Raw genomic sequence first — 22,418 nt, 5'->3', positions numbered from 1 at the left:
CAGTTTAAAACCTCCTTAATTGTTCTATTCATTCTTTCTACCTGTCCTGAGCTCTGGGGCCTATAGGCACAATGCAATTTCCAATCAATCCCCAGTAACTTGGCCACTAATTGACTTACCTGGGAGACAGAGGCAGGACTATTATCAGTCCCAAGTACCTAGGGTAGTCCATACCATGGGAAGATTTCTTCCAAGAGCTTCTTGACAACGGTCTGTGCAGTTTCCTTTTTGGTAGGAAAAGCTTCGACCCATCCTGAAAAGGTGTCTATAAAAACTAACAGATACCGATAACCATACATACCAGGTTTAACTTCAGTAAAATCTATTTCCCAATTGATCCCAGGCCTATGCCCCCCGAGTCTGAGTCCAGGCGGCCTGTTTGTTTTGCCAGCATTTACTTGGGCACAGGCTTTACAATTGCTGACGATTTGCTGTATCAGGGTTTCTTTCTTGGGTATATAGCTACCCATTTCCTGTCTGCTGAGCAGAGTGTTCATCTTTTTGGTGCTCAGGTGGGTCAATTTATGCAAGGAGGGAATTAGCTCTCTGGCTACATGTACAGGCATTACTGTCTTTCCTTGGAACATCCATCGTTGTCTCTTATGATCATAGTCTGCCCCCAATTTCTGGACTATATCCAGATCTTTATCAGCATAGTCAATGGAGTCCAGGTCTTTTTCTGGGCCTTCCTGTTCAGTCAATACTGTTACTGACAAGAGCTGAGGGTCTAGGGCCGCCTGCTTGGCCATTTCATCTGCCACGCGGTTTCCTTTAGCTATTTCAGTCTCCCCTTTCTGATGTCCAGGGCAATGTATAATGCTTAGTCTCTTAGGGAGAAATAAGGCTTTAAGCAGGGCCAAGATTTCAGCCTTGTTTTTAATAATGTTCTTTCCTTCTGAGGTTAGAAGACCCCTCCTCCAATATATTTCCCAATGAACATGAGCAGTGGCAAAAGCATAGCGGCTATCGGTATAGACATTGAGTGCCTTACCTTCTGCCAGCTGTAGGGCTTGGGTGAGCACAACGAGCTCTGCCCGCTGAGCTGAAGTTCCAGGTGGCAGGGCGCTGGTCCAGATTACCTGCTTTCCATCCATTATTGCTTCTCCGGCCTTTCTTTCTCTGTTGAGCAGGTAACTTCTTCCATCCGTGTACCAGGTTAAGTCAGCCCCTTTCAGGGGTTGGTCCATCAGGTCCAGCCGAGTTCCATGCATTTCCGCAAGGATTCGTTGGCAGTCATGAGGGGTTTGCCCCTCCAGAGTGGAGCAACGTGGCAGGATTCAGGATGACTGCTGGGCCGAAGCGGACCTTGTCCGCATCCAGCAGGAGTAACTGATAATGAGTCATTTGGGCATTGGAGAGCCAGCAGTTCGGTGGCTGGCAAATGAGTGACTCAACCGCATGATGGCTGTCCCAAGGTCAGTTTTCCAGCATCTTTTATGCAACAAGAGATCACAGTGCTGAGTCAGTGCAACAGCCCATACGTAACCAAACATTATGGATCCTATCTGAAGGACACCAAACCATGAATAATAATGGAATATCTTGGTGGACGCTCTGCCCTGGATCTATTAGAACCTGGCCCTTTAGATGAAATTCAGATTGCTACCATATTATGAGAAATTCTGAAAGGACTTGATTATCTACATTCAGAGAAGAAAATCCACAGAGATATTAAAGCGGCCAATGTTCTGCTCTAGTTAGTCCTGAATGTTGGGCTCCGGTGTCTATTAGGAAGGTGACTGGTTGCCCCCCTACTTTCAGGGTTATCCGGGGCTCGTGGAGGGGGCTGCTGGCCCTGACTGGCCTAGTCTTCATCTAGGGCCAGCAATTGGGCCGGCTGTTTCCTGGGATTTCTGGGTCTCTTGGGACAGTCTTTAACCCAATGTCCTTTCTCTTTGCAGTAGGCACATTGGTTGCAGTCTATTCATGGCCTCCTTCTGTCTCCCATCCTATCTGGTCTCCCTGCTTCTGGCTTAGTCTGGTTAGCTACAGTGGCCAAGATCTTGCTTACTTCCCTAGTTTGTTTCTTGTCTCCCCTGTCCTCGCATTCTTCCATTTCCTTTCTAAGCCTATCATCTCTCTCTTCCTGCAACCTACGTAATCTTTCTTCTTTTTCTTCTGGTGTCTCTTTTTTGTTAAATATCTTTTCTGCCTCTTTCATAAGATCCTGGAGAGCATAATCCTGCAAGCCCTTTAGTCTCTTTAACTTATCTCTAATATCTGGAGCAGATTGCCAGATGAAAGCCATGGAAACATTGCCCCGTTGATCCGGACTCATTAGATCATAGGGGGTGTACATACGGTAGACTTCCATTAGCCACTCTAGGAAGGTGGCTGGTGTCTCCTCTGAACCCTGTGTGACTGCTCTTACCTGGGCCAAATTGGTAGGTCGGTGCCCTGTACTACAGAAGCCCGCAATGAGAAGCTGGCAGTAGAGGCGAAGACGTTCCCTTCCTGCAGCGGTATTGAAGTCCCAGTCAGGATAATTCAGGGGAAAGGCAGCATCAGTCTCATTGGGGAGTTCGTTTGGGGCCCCGTTGGACCCTGGAACATTCTTGTATGCCTCGAGGAAAATGTACTATTTTTCCTCTGAGGTCAGTAGAGCCTGCAAGAGTTGTTGGGAATCATCCCAAGTGGGTTGATGGGTTATGAGAATAGACTCTATTAGAGCCGTGAGGGCAATGGGGTCCTTCGAAAAGGACGGGTTATGGGTCTTCCAATTGTACAAATCGGAAGCAGAGAATGGCCAGTACTGAACCTGGCCATTTCCCCCCTGCTGGAGGGGAAATGCCTGGGAAACAGGCTCCCAAGGCTTGCGCTTGCGGTGTCCTCTGAGGCGGCTAGGAGGGAGTTCCCCTCCTGTCGCCCCAGCTGGAGTGGTGCTGTCCGGGGCAGTTTCATCTCCTGGTTCCTCAACTTCATATTTATGATGTCCTTCGTCCCACGCTGGGGCTGGTGAAGGCTGATATGGCGGGGGTCCTCTGTTAGGAGGTCTATGAGTGGTCCCCCCAAGAGAGGGAGGACCAGCTTGGGGATTGTGGGCTTGGGCTTAGGTTTCTCCAAAACAGTATAAAGGCGGGTAGGTTGGGGTTTGAGGGAGGCATAGGGACTGGGGGTAGGTTGCAAAGGGGTGGAGGAAGAAGGAGGTTGAGGAGTGGAGGGCTGCGGGGAGACGAAGGGGGAGACCCAAGCAGGTGGGTCCCGAGTCAAAGATTCCCAGGTGATGATATAGGGAATCTGATCCGGGCATCCTTGGGGTCCTGGACTGAAGACTCGCTCCTTAATCTGCAAGATAACATCCAAGTTAAAGGTACCATCCTTTGACCAGGTGGAATTAAGAGTAGGCCATTCTGAGGTACAAAGGAGCCGCCATTTCTTCTTCTTGACATCCACCCCCTGGTCTTTGGCCCGGAGCTAGAAGTCTTTCCAGTGTCCTAGAGTCAAACTTAAGGAGGTGGTTAGATTTTGTCCCAAATTGGGCTTTTCTTCCTAATAGATCAAGACAAAGACTATACAGACAAAACAGACAGACAACAGGCCAGAAGCTGCGTGGCACGGTTTTGGCATAAAACTGAAAGCAAATGTTCAGACAGAGAAGGCGACACTACATCTCCCCTACTCTCTAGTAGAGTGGCCTGTTCACTCTCAGAAACAAATTGGACCCCCAAAAATCAAGCCCCAGGAATCCCTGGAATGTCTCCCAGGGTGGCTAGCGAGGAGTATGGAACCCGTCAGCTCCCTCCTTCACTTAGCCTACAGAGCATTTGTACATACAAACGACTTACAGAAACACCTAATGAATCACACAATGGAACACACAATGAAACACACAACGGACGGACGGTTACCTCCCGATTGGCACTGTGGGTTATCGAGTAGGGGAATCTTGATGGAACCTCCAAGATAAAAGACCCTAATTTCTAGGGCTCAGGGAAGGATCTCCCAGACTCAATAAGCCATGCCAATGGATGCAAACAGCAAGAGAATTTTTTATTGTCAAAGGAGCCTACGGGTGACTCAGTACTCTCATGAGACTGAGCCCCCCTGTGTATTTTTTCAGCAAGTATTTATAGGGTCTGGGGTTACATATGGGGAAGCATAGCTACAGCAACACCATTGGTCAATTCAAATTAACATATGGGGTGGGTCAACATCAGGACAAAAACAAGTCTAGATCAAGCCAGTTTCAGCCAGTTTCTGCCCCCTAGGGTTTTGATAGATTACACAAAGGACTGGGTGTTTTTCCTTTTTTTGGCAGGTGCAACTGGTCTCTAGACTGCTTCTGCCACCCACAGATATCCTGTTTTGCCCTGGCCTAGTTGATCATAAAAACATCTTAAGTTGGAGACTAGGGTTGGGATCTTTTATTGGTACACATGGATTTACAAAATAAAAACTTTACCACATAATGAAAAATCTGATTCATGATTATTTTTTGTCTTTAGATTTTTTTGAGAATTTCATATATGAGCACTGCATCTATATCGCTCTTGGCTCTTGCCCCTCCCTTCTCTCCATCTTTCCCTTTCAAATTTGTGACTTTAATATATATATATATATATACACATACACACACTGAAAGTTAACCAGAGTACATATACTGTTTTTCATAAGTATTGATAAAGCATTTTAATTACTGATACTTATAAAGCATTTTAATTACTGATACTTTCACATTTTGAAGGAATGTGAATTACGTATTTTCATGTAAATTTCTGTATCCATTTAGGATTTGCTTTCTCATATGCTTCACATGGACCCACGTCAGCGTTATACTGCTGAACAAGTATTAAAACACTCTTGGATAACCCACAGAGAACAGTTGCCGAGGGATCAGCCAAAGACAAATGATGCATCACATGTTGTTACGGTAAAATGAACACACACTTAATGTGTATCTCATGTTACCCATTGATGTATAAAATATCTTTATTTCTTGAAGATAGATTTTTTTAACTTCTGAGTGTTATTTATTTTAAAATTAAAACTCATTCTTTTGTCACATATTTTTTATTGAAAATTTCCACTTCCTTCCCTCCTCCCACTTCCCTCCCCTCCCCCCACTCCCCCTCCCCCTCCCGCTCCAGTCCAAGGAGCAGTCAGGGTTCCCTACCCTATAGGAAGTCCAAGGTCCTCTCTGTTTCCCCCAGGTCCAGGAAGGTGAGCATCCAAACAGACTAGGCTCCCACAAAGCCCGTCAAGTAGAATCAAAACCCAGTGCCATTGTCCTTGGCTTCTCCATCAGCCTCCACCATCAGCCACATTCAGAGAGTCTGGTTTGATCACATGCTCCATCAGTTCCAGTCCAACTGGACTTGGTGATCTCCCATTAGATCAGTCCCACCATCTCAGTGGGTGGACGCACACCTCGTGGTCCTGACTTCCTTGCTCATGTTCTCCCTCCTTCTGCTCTTCATATGGACCTTGGGAGCTCAGTCCTGTGCTCCAATATGGGTCTCTGTCTCTATCTCCATCCTTCGCCAGATGAAGGTTCTATGGTGATATGCAAGATATTCATCAGTGTGGCTATAGGATAAGACCAATTCAGGCACCCTCTCCTCTGCTGCCCAAGGGACAAGCTGAGGACATCTCCTTGGACACCTGTGAACCCCTCCAGTCTTTTGCCAACCCTAAAATGGCTCCCTTAATTAAGATATCTACTTCCCTGCTCCCTCATCCACCCCTCCTCCATACCAACCATCCCATTCCCTCAAGGTCTGCCCATCCTCCCCTTCTCCCTTCTCTCTCCCCATCTCCCCTTATCCCCATCCCACCCTCAACCCCGTGCTCCCAACCCCTGTCCGGCAATCTTGTCCACTTCCAATATCCAGGAGGATAACCATATGTTATTCTTTGGGTTCACCTTCTTATTTAGCTTCTCTAGAATCACAAATTATAGGCTCAATGTCCTTTATGGCTAGAATCCACTTATGAGTGAGTATATACCATATTCATCTGTTTGGGTCTGGGTTACCTCACTCAGGATAGTGTTTTCTATTTCCATCCATTTGCATGCAAAATTCAAGATGTCATTGTTTTTTACCACTGAGTAGAACTCTAAAGTGTATATGTGCCACACCTTCTTTATCAATTCTTCTATTGAGGGGCACCTAGGTTGTTTCCGGGTTCTGGCTATTACAAATAGTGAACTCTTAATTTTTTTTACTATGTCTTTTCTGATAAAATTATCTTTTAGCTTATATAAATTTCCCAAAATAAATGGAGTTCGTGGTGATTTTTTTCTTACATGCATATGTTGTATTTTGATCCTACTTACTCTTTAATGCCCTCTGAGAATCCCTTTCTCCCATCCACCTTGCCTTGTTCTCCCCTGGTTACAGTATTAGTACCAATAGTCCCTTTGTCTTTTCAAGGCCTAGATACCACATATTGGGAAAAGTGTGTAGCATTTATTCTTAGATTCTACATTATTTTGTTTAACTTGACTGTTTTCAACTCTACCCATTTTATTTGCAAATGATATTTTGTTCTTTTTTATGGCTAAATAAAATTTCTACTGTATAATTATTTCAAACCATATATATGTATGTATGTGCAACTTAGCTGTTTCTGGTTCTATAACTTGGCCCCTTACTATAGCAGCTTTGTAAAAGGGAAAATTTCATAAGTAGAGGTCTTGTGGTGTATTATTAAATACTTTTTTCCTACAGAGATTGTTACTGAACTTGTAATGTTTTGTCATTATTTTAGGAAGCAGTGGTTGCAACATATTCTGCCTTGACTCCCAAGTCTTTCCAACCAATTCTAGAGCCCGTTGCTGCTTCAAGTTTAGCTCAGAGACGGAGCATGAAAAAGCGAACATCCACTGGCTTGTAAGATTCATACTATTCCTCAGCTAACTGGATGAAGAGAAAATTAAATGTTGTGGGTTGGTTTGGTTTTTGCCTAATCTTATATCAAGGGTATTTTTTTTTCCTGCCACATTACTTGAATATTCTATATAAGCCTCTCTTTTGGAGGTTGGAATTTTAAACAAACATACATAGGTCCATAATATTCATACTGTGTCATTTTGCAGTAGTGTCCAAATGTTTAATTGTATAATTGATGTCCACAAGGTCTTTTCTGAACATTAACTCACCAAATTCCTTTCAAACAAAGTTAACCTCATAGTATTTTACACAAAAATAGTTTAAGGGATCATTAATATTAATCAAGATGCTTTTCATATGTTATAAATGTCATAATGCTGAACAATGATAGTATTTTTAGCATCATATCCTGAAGAATAGCTTTTTTTATCTTAAAAGAAAAACAAAAGTATTCTAGTAGCTTGTGCATAGCCAAAGGACTTCTTTCATTTGAGTATGTTTAGATACTAAATGTAGTGAGAGTAGTTAGGTGCCAGAGCAAAATCCATATGTGCTAATATATGAATTCCTCATATGGTTGGTGCCAAAGTTTTGATAGAATAATTAGATCACTGATAATGTGTGCAAACATATTTGTATATTATCCATAAGTGGCTTAAATCTAGAGAAAGTTTCCATAAGGCTTCTAATGTTTTACAGCTAATGGAATTGTAGTAAAAGTGAAGACATTTTTATTCAAAGGTTTCATGTTGGTATTTTAATCTCCTAAATATGTAATAGTTAAGCCTTTGAATATTAAGCACTTGGTGTTGATACTATCTTAGTCTTACGTAAGCTGACTTTGAAGTTAACCAGTTGAATTTAGTCATCTTTTCCCTTTATAAATGGAGTTACACCATTGTATTTCTGATTTCCATGTGATTTGAGCTGCAGTGTAGCATATTGATCTACCTTGAATCCTATGGTGATGTAGTTGAAGTTTTATTATAGTGGACTTGTGCACCTACTACATATGAAACCGTATAGTATATTTCAGTAAGCATTAGATGATTCTACGTAATAGTTGTACTTCAAGAAGATAATCTAACATTTTAAATAAGAAACCAATATTAATGATTCACACAGAAATAGAGCACATTTAAAAGTCATATTTAAAATAAACCAACCAAATTGGTTTTTAGTAAATTTATGGTACAGAACCACTGTATAATAGGTATTGTTTTCTTTAAATGCTGAAATTTTAAAATATCATTTTATGTTGTCCTGGAAAATACCATTAACTACTAATACTGACAGAAATAATTTATGAATGTAAGCTGGAGGCTGTCTGTCTTGTTTAGTTAATAGAAATGTGTACTTGTGTTGCTAGGTGTACTGGTTGCTGAGCATTTTACTTTCCTTAGTTCAGAAAGAACTGTTTACTGAGTATACAAGTTAGGCTAGGAGACATGTAATGTTGGTATTTAATAAAACAAACTATATATTCTCTTTAAAATGTAAGTGATCTGTATCCATGCACAAATATCTGTTTTCTAAACATGATATATAAAAATATGTATTCTTAATTTGAGGTATTTTTTTTAAAAAAATAGTAATTGAACAATATTAAATAACAGATGATCTGATACCACATAATAGCATTACTTAGTCTTAGAGTTATATTTGTGCATTTTGTGTTCCAGTTTGGTTCATTTTGGCCCTTTTTTGCTTATTACAATAAGCACTTGCATTTAAAAATTTGTGTTCATATACTTTGAGTTATTGTGCTCCTGTCATTATCTCGTTTGTGCACTTACACATTCTTATTAGTGTTTTGTCAAACTCAAAGATATAATTTTTGGGACACATACTATTTCCATATGTACTTTCTAGCTAATAAAATTAGAGAAAATGAAACTAAAATTAAAAATGATCATAAAACGCCCTTTAGCCTTTGTATAAGCAATGGGTTAAAAAGATTACCATAATTTTCAGTTGTTTGCTCAGAGGGTTGTGTTGTACAGCCTGATTTGAAAGGACCACTAAGGATTAAGCAATGAATAGCATGCTTCCTTATCCCCTAGCGATTATTGACTGTGCAAAAGTTATAGGCATGCCAGAGCATTTGCCTAATTGTGAGAAACTTGCTGTTAGAAATTTCAAATGTCCTAGCTTAACAAAACTAGCAGAAAAGACAACATTGTTATAAAAGAAAGGCATGGCAATACCCTTGTTTTATCGAAGTAGGGTGCCTAATCATGTCCTTTATGGCTAGAATAAGTCCAAATGGAATGAATGAAGGTTCAAGTACTTCTCAAAAAAAAAAAAAAAAAAAAAAGAGACTTCTTTAAATGAGTGACCAGTTGAAATAAACTTTCCATAAAACTTTAACATGTTATAGTTTCTAATGGGTTCTTTATTTTGCATTGTTTGTTAGTATTTAACAGCAGCAAATTTTGAGGTAAAACTTGGAGATGTTTTATCATTCCGGAAAGAGGAAGATACTGAACTTATTTTTCTCAAAGAGAAAACATTGGAACATTGGGTCTACTAAGGTAGACTAAAAATCCATTGTCAAAAAGCACATATTTTCACGAGTGAATATTCAGGAAACCGAAACCATTTGCAAGAAAATTAGGAAGCAGTGTTGGTGACTGATTTTCTGCTATCAGACTTTTTATCTTATTTTGTTAGGAATGACTTTTAATTATTATTATTATTTGTTTTATTTATTATTATTTATTTCATTATAATTTGTTTTTTGTTTTCTGATTTCTTACTATTGGTAAGACACCAGGACCTTCTAAATAGCATCTCTGGTTATCTTGGAGGGATTGCATTTGTTTGGCACCCACAAAGTTAACAATGAGAGTTTGGTCTTTATGCTTTTCCACTGAAACATGTCAAAATAATACTGCTCATGGGAACTCATTTGTTATCAGTTGATTAATAGTATGCTAACTAGAAGAGGTCCCTCATATATAAAGAAGAAAAAAGAAAAACAATAAGGCAAGCTGAAAATTATACCTTAAACAGTTTGTCCTTTTTGTGCATTATCTTTCATCTAGTTTTCTAAACCCCTTACTATCCTATCTTATCACCTCACAATAGTTCTTTACCATTAAGATTTACCAAATCCTCAGAAGGATTCAGTGCTCCCAAAGGACCTTACTCCTTTCTTTTTTCCCCACATCAAGACTTCAAATTTAAGAACAATAGAGTTCAGCTAACAAAATAATTGGAAAGCTGTATCACTAAATTAATTCACATTTTCCTATTTGTGCCTAGTAGGGAATTAGCATTTTCCAATGAAAAACACTATTAATCAAATGTTTTTCTAGTTGCATGAATTTCGAACAATCTCATCAAACAAGGATACTTTTAAATTCAGTTATTGTTGAACTTTGGGGACTAAGGAACATATTCAGAAGTTCCCAGGGTCAACTCATTCACTCAATACAATGTTTCATATGTGTGGAGTGCCTTCCTTTCCATGCATTCTTTTTTTGTCTTAAAATATTCCAAGCGTTTTTACATTGTGAACTACTTTATACCAAAGTGGTATGGAGAGAGAAAATTATTGCTAGTCACTTCTTTACATGTTGTTAAACTCGTTATTTTGTATTTTAATTTCTTACAATACATAGTTAATAACATAAAGACATTTATTCAACCCACTGTTGTATTAATAGAAAATAATCACAGAAATTCAATTGAAAACTATAAATGGATCCCATTTCTAGACTCTTTGTTTAGATTTTTAGGACTCAGATTCATTTTATTACTGTTTTTCAAAAATAAGGCGAGCCACAGTAAATCCAGATTGAGTAGTTACGTTTAAATTTATTTAATGTCTTTTTTCATTTCAATGCTTATTAGGGAATTTTTAGTGTTTATCTCGATATCAGTGATTGCTGAGATGATTTAAATGATTAATAATTGTGTTATCGGCAGGAATGTAATGTCATCAATAGTGATTATTCAGAACATCCATTATGCTCATGGAATGATTTTTCCTCCTTTTAGTCTTACAATCTGATAGAATCTATTTTATAATTTGTGTAAAATAATATTGCATGACCATCTAAAATTCAACTTGATTTCTAATATGTAGAACACCTATGCTTGGATACACAGTAAATCTTAGATTGCAAGCATGTGTTTCTTTGGAATATGAAGAAAATTACAAAAAGAAAAGTACCTTTAAAACAAATAAATTCAATATTGCTTACATTACATTAGAAAATATATACATTTTAGTTATTGATTAACAAAAAAACCCTTAAGCTAAATGTTTAGAAGTATATGTCTCTGAACATATACCAAGTATATGTTGCCTTTCCTTTGTCTAGTTATGACTATTAGTTATTCTTGAAAATAGTTGTTAAATATCCAATTTTATTTGAGAGAGTTATAGAGCATATATTAATATGTATGTTTACTTATTAATAATTGACATTATTTGACTAATTTGTTGCCTTTTTCTTTTAATCAACTAATATTGCTCAGGTAGGAATTTACTTCTCACTTAAATTCTTTTTTCTCAAGCCAATACCACTTATATCAAAAGTGTAAGCTTTTCTTAGTACAGTAAAGTTATTTTTATCACCAGGAAAGAATAGGCAGAAGCCACCATTTTTAAAAGTCATACAGAAATTTTTAATTAAGTATCCAAATTCCAACATGGTTTGTGTTTGAGAATTTATCTTGCATTATAATCCATAATATAAAGGGGGGAAGTATGTGGCAAAACAGAAGTGATATTGTTAGTTATGTGTTGGCCAGGATTTATGCAAAGAGAACATAGTTTGCTACCGACATATCTTTAAAAATTCATTTTCTGCCACTTACCAAACAGTGGGAATTTATGTACCTGTCATTTTGATACTGAAATTTCTATTCACTAGAGTTTCATTGCACTTTTCAACAGAAATGGTGTTAAAAATAAATTATATAAAAATTTAAAAGCTAAAATTGAAAAAAAAAAGGTCCCCAGGTCGCTATAAAGTATAATTTTTCCTAGCTAGTATAGGTTTTATACCATCATTTATTTTGTAAATATTTTCCTTAAGACACTGTTCCTTTTGACACTGATGCTTTCATTCGTTGTACTACCTTTTTCACTTTGTAAGGTTAGATTTAGTAGTGCGTTCTACAGTGTTTTTACCTCATAGTGCTGCTAAAGAAATGGCTATCCTTTTGAATTTACAACATGCCAAAGATAACATAAAGTTATATTTATTTTTGTTCTTGTTAAAACTGTGAGCAACAATTATCAAGAAATTATGTTAAATTACTCGCCTTCTCTCAGTATAAATAAAATGGCTGTAACTTTCTAACATTTTATACCTGACCTTGCTTCATCATTTATGGATGTAAAACTGTTTACTTTTTTTAGCTAAATTATACAATTCCTTCAGTGGAGAGAGGTAGATAGATAGAATATGAATGTGTGTGTATACACAAGATTCTGAAGCCAAATGTAACAGGTGTTTAAAAATACTGCTTGGTTATGCATATTCCTTGATATTTCCAAAACTGTAATATTTTTCCCTTTAAGATATTTTTTTCCTTTAAAGTCCTAGTATCCTTATAAAATTAACTAATTCAAGAAAATAAATATGCAAATATGCAATACCTCAGACCTTATCAGGAGAATGTATTTATCTGCAAGTTAACATGACAGGCTTTTCTGCAGTAGGAGCATTAATATATTTGTCTCCAGTTGCTGACAAATTCTTAATATTCTTATAATAAAAACAAAAATTAAACTGTAAAAGAAGCAGTGACATGTTACATTATAAGTTCCTATGTGATCAACATCTTCATGTACCTCTTACTTTCTCAGCTTCTTAGAGGTAAGCAGGGCCCACTCCCGGTCAATTTGGAGGAGTCTGTAGAAATTGGTTTCCTACTGGCTAACTTAAAATAATATGCTCTGCATTTGCTTCTCTCATGTAAAATAAGAGAGTGTAATTTTAGTCAGTGGATCCTAGGGTATTTGTGATTTAAAAAGATAAAAGAAGCAGGCTAGAGTTTGTTGTTCCTTTGATTCCCTTAGTGTTCTCCTTTTTACTTGAAACAACAGACTGAAAATACTGCGGACTTGTTCTTAGGATTTTTATGGATCATAGACCCTTCTCTACCCAAGCACAAAGCAGCCTTTCACTTTGTAGCCCTTCCTTTCCTTCCTTCATTTGCCAGATCTCCTTGCTTATGTGTAGATTAGGCACTATACTTTTTCTTACTTCTGTTTCAGGATTCTCAGATACATTGGGTATAATTTTTAAACACAGCTATTTTAGATTATCTTGTTTATAAAGTTTTAAATAAGCTATCATATTTGGCAACAGATTATTCAGTATCTGAATAAAATGCATTCTTTGATAATAGATGCAATTTTACTCAACAAATGTATCCTGTATTTTTGTGCCAGATATTATTGCTGATTTTTTAAAACAAAGATTAAAGGTTTTTTAAATAATGACAAATAAAGCTTTTAAAAATGAAACATTAAAACAAAACTATGAAGATGAGTGGTATCCCAGTATCTACAACTATCAGATCATTAATTTTGAGCTTTAAATTTAGATCTGAGCTTCTAATAGGAGAGGCAAGAAAAGAATAACAGTTTAAGTAATTGTGTGACAAGCATCTTAATTTTTCAAGAGATACTTTTGGCTGTTTATTTAACAAAGAATATAGTAGCAACCTTATGTTGGAACAGTGAAAAGAATAACTATTTAAGCCATTATGTTACAGTATGTGTGGGAAGACCATTTTGGTTACAAATGCCAATACCTAACTTATGAGTTGAACATGCAAGAGAATTTATTGTTTGACTTAATGTCTTGATCCCTGCCATGGAACTATTTCTTTCCTACATCTTTCAAATATACTTTTGACACTAACCCATATTCAGACTCAACATGATTCCAAGATGGAAATAACAGGTCTAACTGTTATTTCCCTCCTGGCCAGCCCCTAGGAGTAGAGTTAACTAAGTAATGTTTGAACTCAAATTGGAAAGAGATAGGGCATTTTTGATGGGATGTGATGTATCATGTAAGGACAAACAGTGGTAGCAGCTATTAATTTTTTGGCTACCCAATATCTTTCCTGTATCTTGGCAGTTTTGGTAAGAAATGTCCTCCATAGCCTCAGGCATTTTAAGAGTTATTCCCCGGGTTGGTACTGTCTGAGGTGTTTATGGGGAGGTGCAGCCATGCTGGAAGAAAGTATCTTCTACCACTTGTTTCCATGTTTCCTCACCACGATGGACTCCTCCCTCTGGAACTGTAAGTCAAAATGAACTCCTCAGTAAGTTGTTTTTAATCATTATATTTCATCACCTCAATAGACATGTATGCATGCCCGTTTTAAATGTGTATGCCTTCATAAAAATGCATATACTGTCCCACTCTTCCCTAGAGAATACCTAAAGTTGCATCTATTTCTCTAATGTAACTTCAGGACCAAGAACTCTAGGTGATACATAGTCCCTTGCTTAACTTCTCTGATTGTGTCTTTTGTTTGTTTGTAGTTTTTCATTTGTAGTTATTTTCTATTTCTGATGTTTCTGTATCAACCCCCTTTTCCTATTCTAATTGTTTTTTTTTTTACTATGTAGAAAATGACATAGTTCTGAAGGCTATCACTACATGGATAAGTATACTAAACATGCCATCAACATCATCTGTACTGTATCTTTACATACCCCCTGTAGGTAACTTACTTAACTTGAGCAACATTGTGACCCAAACATCTGATAGAAACAACTGAAAGAAGGAACTGCTCACAGTTCAGTGGAGTTTCAATCTATTACTAGGTAGTTTAGTTTGTGCCAATGAAAATATATGCCAAAGCTCCTCACATCCTAGTAGACTAGGAACCATGAGCTAATAGGAAATTCAGAGGCCTACACCTACTTCTGTCTGCTATGACCTGCCTCTCAAAATCTCTACAGCCTCAAATAGGGCCAGAATCTGAAAATAAAGCACTAAAAACGTGAGCCTATGGGGAACATTTCAGATTCAAATCATAACAGTAACTAACATCATTGTTTTTTGATTCATGTTCTTTATATAAAGCTAAACAGTCACACCGTTTCCTTTCTTCATAAGGTCTCTCTCACACTATGCACTCTCCTGCACTTTGCTTTTTCACTTAATGATTTTGGAAATTATTAGCTCATATACATCCTTCATATTGTTTTCGGTTTCATGTTTCTTCATTGTGTTTATTTTTTATAGCTTATTTAAGCTCCTATGCTTTGACATATAGTTTCCAATGTTTTGCAATCACAAATAATTTTACAGTAAAATTCATACATACATTTTATGTTGTTGATGTATCCCTACTTGTATATTATTTACCCTAATATAAAAATTTAAGAGCCCAGATTTTTTTGAATTAATAAGTTCTGTCTTAGTTGCTTTTCCTGTTACTGTGATATACCCCAGTAAAAGCAGCTTAAGAGAGAAAGGACAGGTGTTGGCTGATCATGTGGTAAAGTCAAGGCAGCAGGGACTGGAGGCAGCTGGCCATATGCATCCATAGTCAAGCAGAGAGTCATAAATGTTTATTCTCAGCTTGGTGTCTCCCTTTTAATTAGTACAGGAACCCAGACCAGGAAATGTGCTACCCACAGTGGATATCCTTACCTTAGTTAACCTAGATAAAATAATCTTCCTTATGCTTGTTCAAAGGCCCTGTTTCCCAGGTAGGTCTAGATTTCATAAAATTGACATTTTTTTTGAGATTAGTCACCACAAGCAATTGTTTATAAGATACTGCCAAAGTATCTTCCATTGGCATTAGGCTGTTTTGCATTCTTCCCAGAAATGACATAATGCACCTATTTTTAGACAGTGGTTGTCAGGAGCGGTAATTTCATCAGGGAACTTACTTACTTAAGTTGAGGCTGAAATCCAGCAACCTGTGATTTAACAAGGAGTTTATTCAACTGAGTTTAGTGTATGTTCAAGTTTCCAAATATGGAACTTACTAAATCATATTTAATCATAGAATATAGCATGGAGATTACTTGTTATATTTTATTTTCTTTTTGATGCCTCAATTATTATTACCTTTACCTTTCTAGTATGAAGCTGGTTACTTTCGGTAGACAAAATACAGACAAGATAGTAGACAAGAAATCCATTCCTTAAGTTCTTAAATTGTATGATATGCATAAACAATGTGTCTAATAGTCCTTTTACCTATTTAAAAAACAGTGCTAAAAAGCACACGAGTACTAAATTCAATGTAAGCATTTTTTAATTTTGATACATGCATAAATTTTATCTTGGTTATATCTAACAGTTCCCCCAGTTCCTCTCCACCACCACCCCAGCATATTTCTCATCTTGCTCCAAACTTCATGACTTTTAAAAAAATAACCCACTAAGTCTAATTAGTGGTATCAATATGTGCGTATGTGTGGAGGAAGCAACTGGGGCATGAAAAACTTACCAGTTAACCCCCACCAAAGAAAAATGACTCTTCTCAGAAGTCATCAACTGTCAATAACTCTTTAAGTAAGGAGTGGGACCTCAGGGAACTCTCTCTCTCTCTCTCTCTCTCTCTCTCTCTCTCTCTCTCAGACACACACACACACACACACACACACTCCATGTTGAAAAATTTAACTCCTGATCCCGTGGAGGTCTTGTGTGAGTAACCACTGCTACTGTGAGTGCATGTGTGTAGCAGCCATGTCATGGCCAGAGGCCAGCCTTTCACAATGCTCCTTATCTTCCAGCCCTTTATTATAAGCATGTTAAAAAATAAAGTCTACTTTATCCAACCCTGGCGAAACAAAATATAGATTGTATTTCAGCAGGAGAGTGAGAAAGATGAAAGAAGGAAATAAGGGAGTAAAAAACTGAATTCATTATAAGTATGCAACTCAAATGAGGTCTACAGCTAAAAATGTAATCTTTGGGTTTTTTTTTAGTTTGGGGGCATATTTATTTATTTATATACACAAGTTTATCAAATTCTCCCTTTCAATCATTCTTTTTAAATTCTGGATTAAGTTGGCTGACTCTTCTATAGTATTCACTGCATTTTTCTTCTTTCATTATTTATATATTTTCACAAAATTATCTGTGAATTTTTCTATGATGGCTCTTTACATCTAAAATATGTGCATTACTATCTCCCATTATTTTCTTCATTCAATATCACAAATGTCAACTTGATATGAGACCTGTTTCTCAACATTTGTACCACTTTCATGTGACTGACTAGTTTGCCCCTGGTGATCAAAATTTAATTTAGAGTGTCAGACTTCTTGTGTTTCTGTCTCCTGAAAGGTGAAATTTTCACCTGGGCAAGTAATGAGTTTTTAGGAGCACAGTTTTTAATGAAATGAGACTTCACATTTGACATCTTCATAAGAGTTGACATTCTCTGTCAAGATTATACTACTCCTTTATATCTGTGTAATCTCAGGAAACCAACATAAATGCCTTTAGTTAGGTTGGCTGTTCTGTAGTATATTGTAACATTGTTCATGAATTAGCTTTATCGTCCACAAATTTAATAATAGGACTGCCACCAGCTTTTCATTATATAGGCATATACACATGCCAATGCATAGAGATGTTTTTTGAGATGAGTTTTCTGTTGCTATTGATATTCAAAGAAAACTCGATTACCAGTTTTTAATTTTATAGAGAGGATCACACCAAGTATTGTCTCTTTGTTTGCTTGTTTTGTCTTGTTTTGTTTTGTTTTTTGACACAGGGTTTCTCTGTAGCTTTGGAGCCTGTCCTGGAACTTGCTCTTGTAGACCAGACTGGCCTTGAACTCGCAGAGAGCTGCCTGCACCTGCCTCCCAAGTGCTGGGATTAAAGACAGGCACCACCACTGCCCAACAAGAATTGTTTTTTAGATTGATTTTTAAGACTGTTCAAAGCTGTATTAGGCTGAGCTCAAATGTGTTTCTATTACATTTAATTAGATTGGGTTTGAGTAGGATATTAACTTTTGATTCTATATAGGGTTCTTTGTTTCACACGTATAATTAGTATAGGTAGAATCAGTGTCGTGTAAATACATTAGATTTTATAACCTGTATATTTTGTAAATTTTAGAACATCTTAATATTGCTCTTAAAACTAACCATCTTTTCCTTAAAATGACATAGAATTTATTTGCTGTACCTTTTATTTAATTTTCCATGTTTTTTATATTGTTGTTCCAAGTTTAGTTTAAAGGAATCTTGACATGATTTTATTTACCTTCTTTCCACAAGTTTATATAATGCTTTCAGTCCATGGTTCTTCTATATGTTTTTGTAGACTTGGTAGCTGAAATCAAGTTTAGTTAACCTTTAGTAAATCCAGTGATGTTGGCTAGTTTTATGTCAACTTGACAAAAGTTAGAGTCCTTTTATAAGGAGCAACCTCAGTTGAGAAAATGCCCCCACCAACAGACATATGGGCAAGTTGTGATTCATTTGCTTGCTTGATGTTGTAGAAAGGCCCAGAATACTGTGGGCAGTGCTCTCCCCACCCCCGGACAAGTGATTCTGGGTGGTATAAGAAAGTAGGCTAGGAAAGCCACAAGGAGCATGCCAATAAGCAGCATTCCTACATAGTTTCTGTAACAGTTCCTGCCTCCAGGTTCCTACCTTCATTTCCTGTCCTGATTTCCTTCAGTGATAGACTATGATGTGAAAATATAATGGGATAAACCCTTTCATCCTGAGTTGCTTTTAGCCGTGGTGTTCATCGCATCAAAAGAAATATTAGCAGAGACATAAATTTAGTCTTACTCCAATTCCTGCTTCTAAGTTCCTGCCCTTAGTTCCTTCTATGTCTTCCCTTGTTGATGGATGATTAGCTATAAGATAAAGCAAATCCCTTTCTCCCCCAAGTTGCTTTTGGTCATGTTTTTATCAAAGTAATAGAAACCCTAAGATGTCGGTTGATACTGTGTCAAATCTTTATGTTTCAATATTAATATCTTTCACTGAAAGAATTTATAAAAGACAATACTCAGTACTCCCTCCCTAAGACATTCAATTTGTTTATTCAGCTATTCAAAGTAAACTAAGAAATAGTCATAAATTAGCAATACATAACCTAACAGTTGTTGCAAATACAAGTTTTAGATGAAAAACTCTTAATTGGTAGTTGACTTTTCATCAATGGATTGATAGTGGATTAAAATAGTCATGCCAGAGAAGAATTAGACTTTCTGGAAATACAAAATATAAACTAGAAAATTAATATTTCTTTGTAAGTGGAGCATGATGATACATTATTTAAATAAAGCATCTGAGTCTTCTGCCAAACTAAATGTGTAAAACCTATTTAAAACAATTCCCATATTTAAAGGGATAAAGTATATTTTGTTCTGGAGATAAATATTACTGACCATGGCCTTGGAATACAAACTGAGATTAGCTAAATTGTTCCTGGGTGGTAACAGATTGATGGAAGTTTTATACTAACAAAACAAAAAAAAAGACTTAAGATATTTTAAAAACAGTACAAGTGATATCAGGTAGATATCTTAGTACCTTTGGCACTAAGAGCTGTGCTTCAGGTGATCACCACAGAGATAACTGCCAATCCGTGAATAGGCCACCAAGAGTTGTGTAGAAAGTCTAGATTTTCTTCTTTCCAATGGTGGAATGTGGAGACCACACTTTCATTATCTGCTAATCTGTAATGACACTTTACTGTCTATGTAATCCACAATGGGAGATGAAAATCTATATTACCACTAAAATCTTGCATCGCCAAGGCAACCTCATACCCAGTGTTTGGCTTATGTTATAGATAACATAGCTTCCACCTTCAAACAGCAGTGATGAGGCAATTCCACCTCCCTTTTAGGTGTTAGTGAATTTTACGCGTGGACTATTCATAACACACTGTTTCTCTAGCCAGTGTGGTGGATAGTTATGAAGAATTAGAAGATCTGTGAGTTTTTTGTTTGTTTTGTTTTTACATTTAGAACTTTAATTTGTGTGCTTTTGTGTGTGCGTGTGTGCATATATAGGTGTACATGTGCCATAGCGTGTTTGTGGAGGTTTGCTTGTGATAGTTGGTTCTTTTCTGTCTCCACATGAATCCCAGGGATTGAACTGGGATTGTAAGGTTTGGTGGCAAGTGCCTTTATTTGCTAAGACATCTCACTAGCACAAGAGCTGTATTCTTACTCCTAACCAGCACTATTTAGGATTACCCTTTCCTTAGATCTCATTAGGCTGAGGGGAAAACCAGGATTTTTGTCTTCTCCTGGCTCTGAAGGGGTGGCTTCTTTAATTTCTCTTTTTGAGTGGTGTCAGAAATCCAGTAAAAGCAAATGGTTTAAATCAAATCTGGAGTCTCACAACACAAATCATTCAGGTTTCAATAAAAGCATATTAAAAAAATATAGTGTATGGAAAGACAATTAATAGATTAGTAGAAAACAGCAAGAGAGCACTACTGTGAGACCTATCTGACAGATCTACTCAACCATGATTAGAATTAAATGATGTGCAAAGCAATAATAAACACAATTGAAGGAACCTTGGAAAATTATTAGGAAGGAAGAAATCACACAGTAAGCAAAAAAGAACATGAGTACAATAGGCCTAAACATTCTTAAGTATGTCTTATGGTTGAAACAAAATATAACACTGTCAGTTGTAGTAACAAAAGTGGGTAGAAAAATACTCAAGGAAATTGTGGGGAGAATAAACTGGTGTTAAATGAGGCTAATTATTCTATACTTCATTGTAACTGCTAAAATGGCAGTAGATTTATCTTAAATTATATAAGTAATAACACAGAACTACCACTAAAATACATAGAGGTACACTCAGTAACACTATAATAATTAAAGATAAATTAGAATTATGAAAAAATATACAATCCAAGAATGTGGAAAGAAGACAGATACAAAAGGATATCCATGCTATAATCCATAGATCCAGAGAAGCTAAGTAACAAGGAGGACTCAAGGGGGACACTTGGATCTCCATGGAAAGGGAAATAGAATAGACAGTGGGGTGAGGAGAAGGTTTGGGAGGGGACAGTAACAGGAGGGATCAGTTGAGAAAAAGGATGGAGGAAGGGAGCACTAGGAAAGACAGCTGGAATTGGGGAGGGGGCCTCTTGAGGATGAGCTAGAAACATAGTAAAATGGAAACTCCCAGAAATTTATGAGGGTGACCCTAGTTAAGACTTGTAGCAATAGGAGATACAGAATCTGAACTGGCCATCTCTTGTAACCAGTTAAGGCTTCCAGTGGAAGGATTGGGATACCAACCCAACCACAAAAGCTGTAATTTGTCCTACCTACAAGCTAGCTGTGCTTGGATATAGGCAGCTCAGAAATTTTGGGAGTGTGGGAGTGGACCACCAATGACTAGTCCAGCCTGACATCATGCCACAAGAGGGAGCCCATTCTTGATACTGCCTGGAGGGCCAGTGCCCAGAGAACTAGGATAAAAGCAAATATGACTAGCATAAATAAATAAATACATAAATAAAATCAATGAAATGATTCCTAATGATATTCTGTTATACTTATAGATTGGTGCCTAGCCCAACTGTCACCAGAGAGGCTTCATCCAGCAACTGATGGAAACAGATGCAGACCCACAACCAAACATTAGGCGGACCTCGGGGAATCCTGCGGAAGAGGGGGAGGAAGTATTGTAGAGGCCAGAGGTGTCAAGGACACCACATGAATATCCACAGAATCAACTAACCTGTTCTCATAGGACCTCACAGAGACTGAACCGACAACAAGGAAACCTGCATGGGACTGACCTAGACCCTCAGCATATATGTTAGAGTTGTGTAGCTTGGTCTTCTTGTGGAACTCGTAACAATAGGAGCAGAGGCTTTCTCTGACTCTTTTGCCAGCTTTTAGGACCCTTTCCCTCATATTTGGTTTTCTTGTCCAGCCTTAATGGGAGGGGAGGTGCACTGCAACTTTATATGCCATGTTTGGTTTATATTCATGGGAGCCCTGTCTTTTTCTGAACAGAAACAGGAGTCTATGGGGAAGGCAGAAGGGAGATGGGGGGAGGGACTGGGAGGAGAGGAATGAGGGGAAACTGTTCGAGTTGTGAAAAATAAATGCCTATTAAAAGAAAAGAAAATAATCATAAATCTAATAGTGTTTAAAGAAAATAATCGTAAATTCTAATAGTGTTTAATAGTTTAAGACCATGAAAGGTAAAATGTGCCAATTTAATGAGCAGATTGTCAATGTTGATTTAGAAACATCAATCATATACATTGTCTATACTATAAAGAATTTACTTCAGATACAATGGTATATGTTAGTGTAAGTTGAAAATAAAAGATTGGAAATATATATGTGTGTATATTTATATATATATATAAGTCATTGAATATGCTATAATGAAAGAGGCAATCCATGCATTTAGAAATATAAATCTTAAATATATATGCATCAAATAGAATTTAATACACAAAAAATAAGAACTAATGAAACTTAAAGGAATTATAGAAAATCTCCAGTTATATTTGGAACTGTCAGCAAACCTCACAACATTTAAAAGAACAAGTAAAGATAAAATTACCAAGGGTATAAGCAAACTCAATAATGCCATCAGTTAACAAG

At 37.1% G+C, this 22,418-nt stretch overlaps 1 protein-coding gene across 1 annotated transcript in view; it reads left to right on the top strand.

The window, feature by feature from the left end:
* The window catches only part of Rps6ka6 (ribosomal protein S6 kinase A6), a 118,794-nt gene extending 96,747 nt beyond the window's left edge, over positions 1 to 22,047 (top strand). The window contains exons 24-26 of the mRNA XM_057760699.1: positions 4,730 to 4,870; positions 6,712 to 6,833; positions 21,356 to 22,047. Coding sequence (XP_057616682.1) covers positions 4,730 to 4,870; positions 6,712 to 6,833; positions 21,356 to 21,404 — 312 coding nt within the window. The 3' untranslated portion in view covers positions 21,405 to 22,047. The remainder of the gene's footprint in view (positions 1 to 4,729; positions 4,871 to 6,711; positions 6,834 to 21,355) is intronic.
* The last annotated feature ends 371 nt before the right edge of the window (positions 22,048 to 22,418 follow it).

The sequence above is a fragment of the Chionomys nivalis genome, chromosome X, assembly GCF_950005125.1.
Source record: "Chionomys nivalis chromosome X, mChiNiv1.1, whole genome shotgun sequence".
Lineage (NCBI taxonomy): Eukaryota > Metazoa > Chordata > Mammalia > Rodentia > Cricetidae > Chionomys > Chionomys nivalis.
Note: the sequence above shows the minus strand (reverse complement) of the source record. Positions and strands in the feature narration are given on the sequence as shown.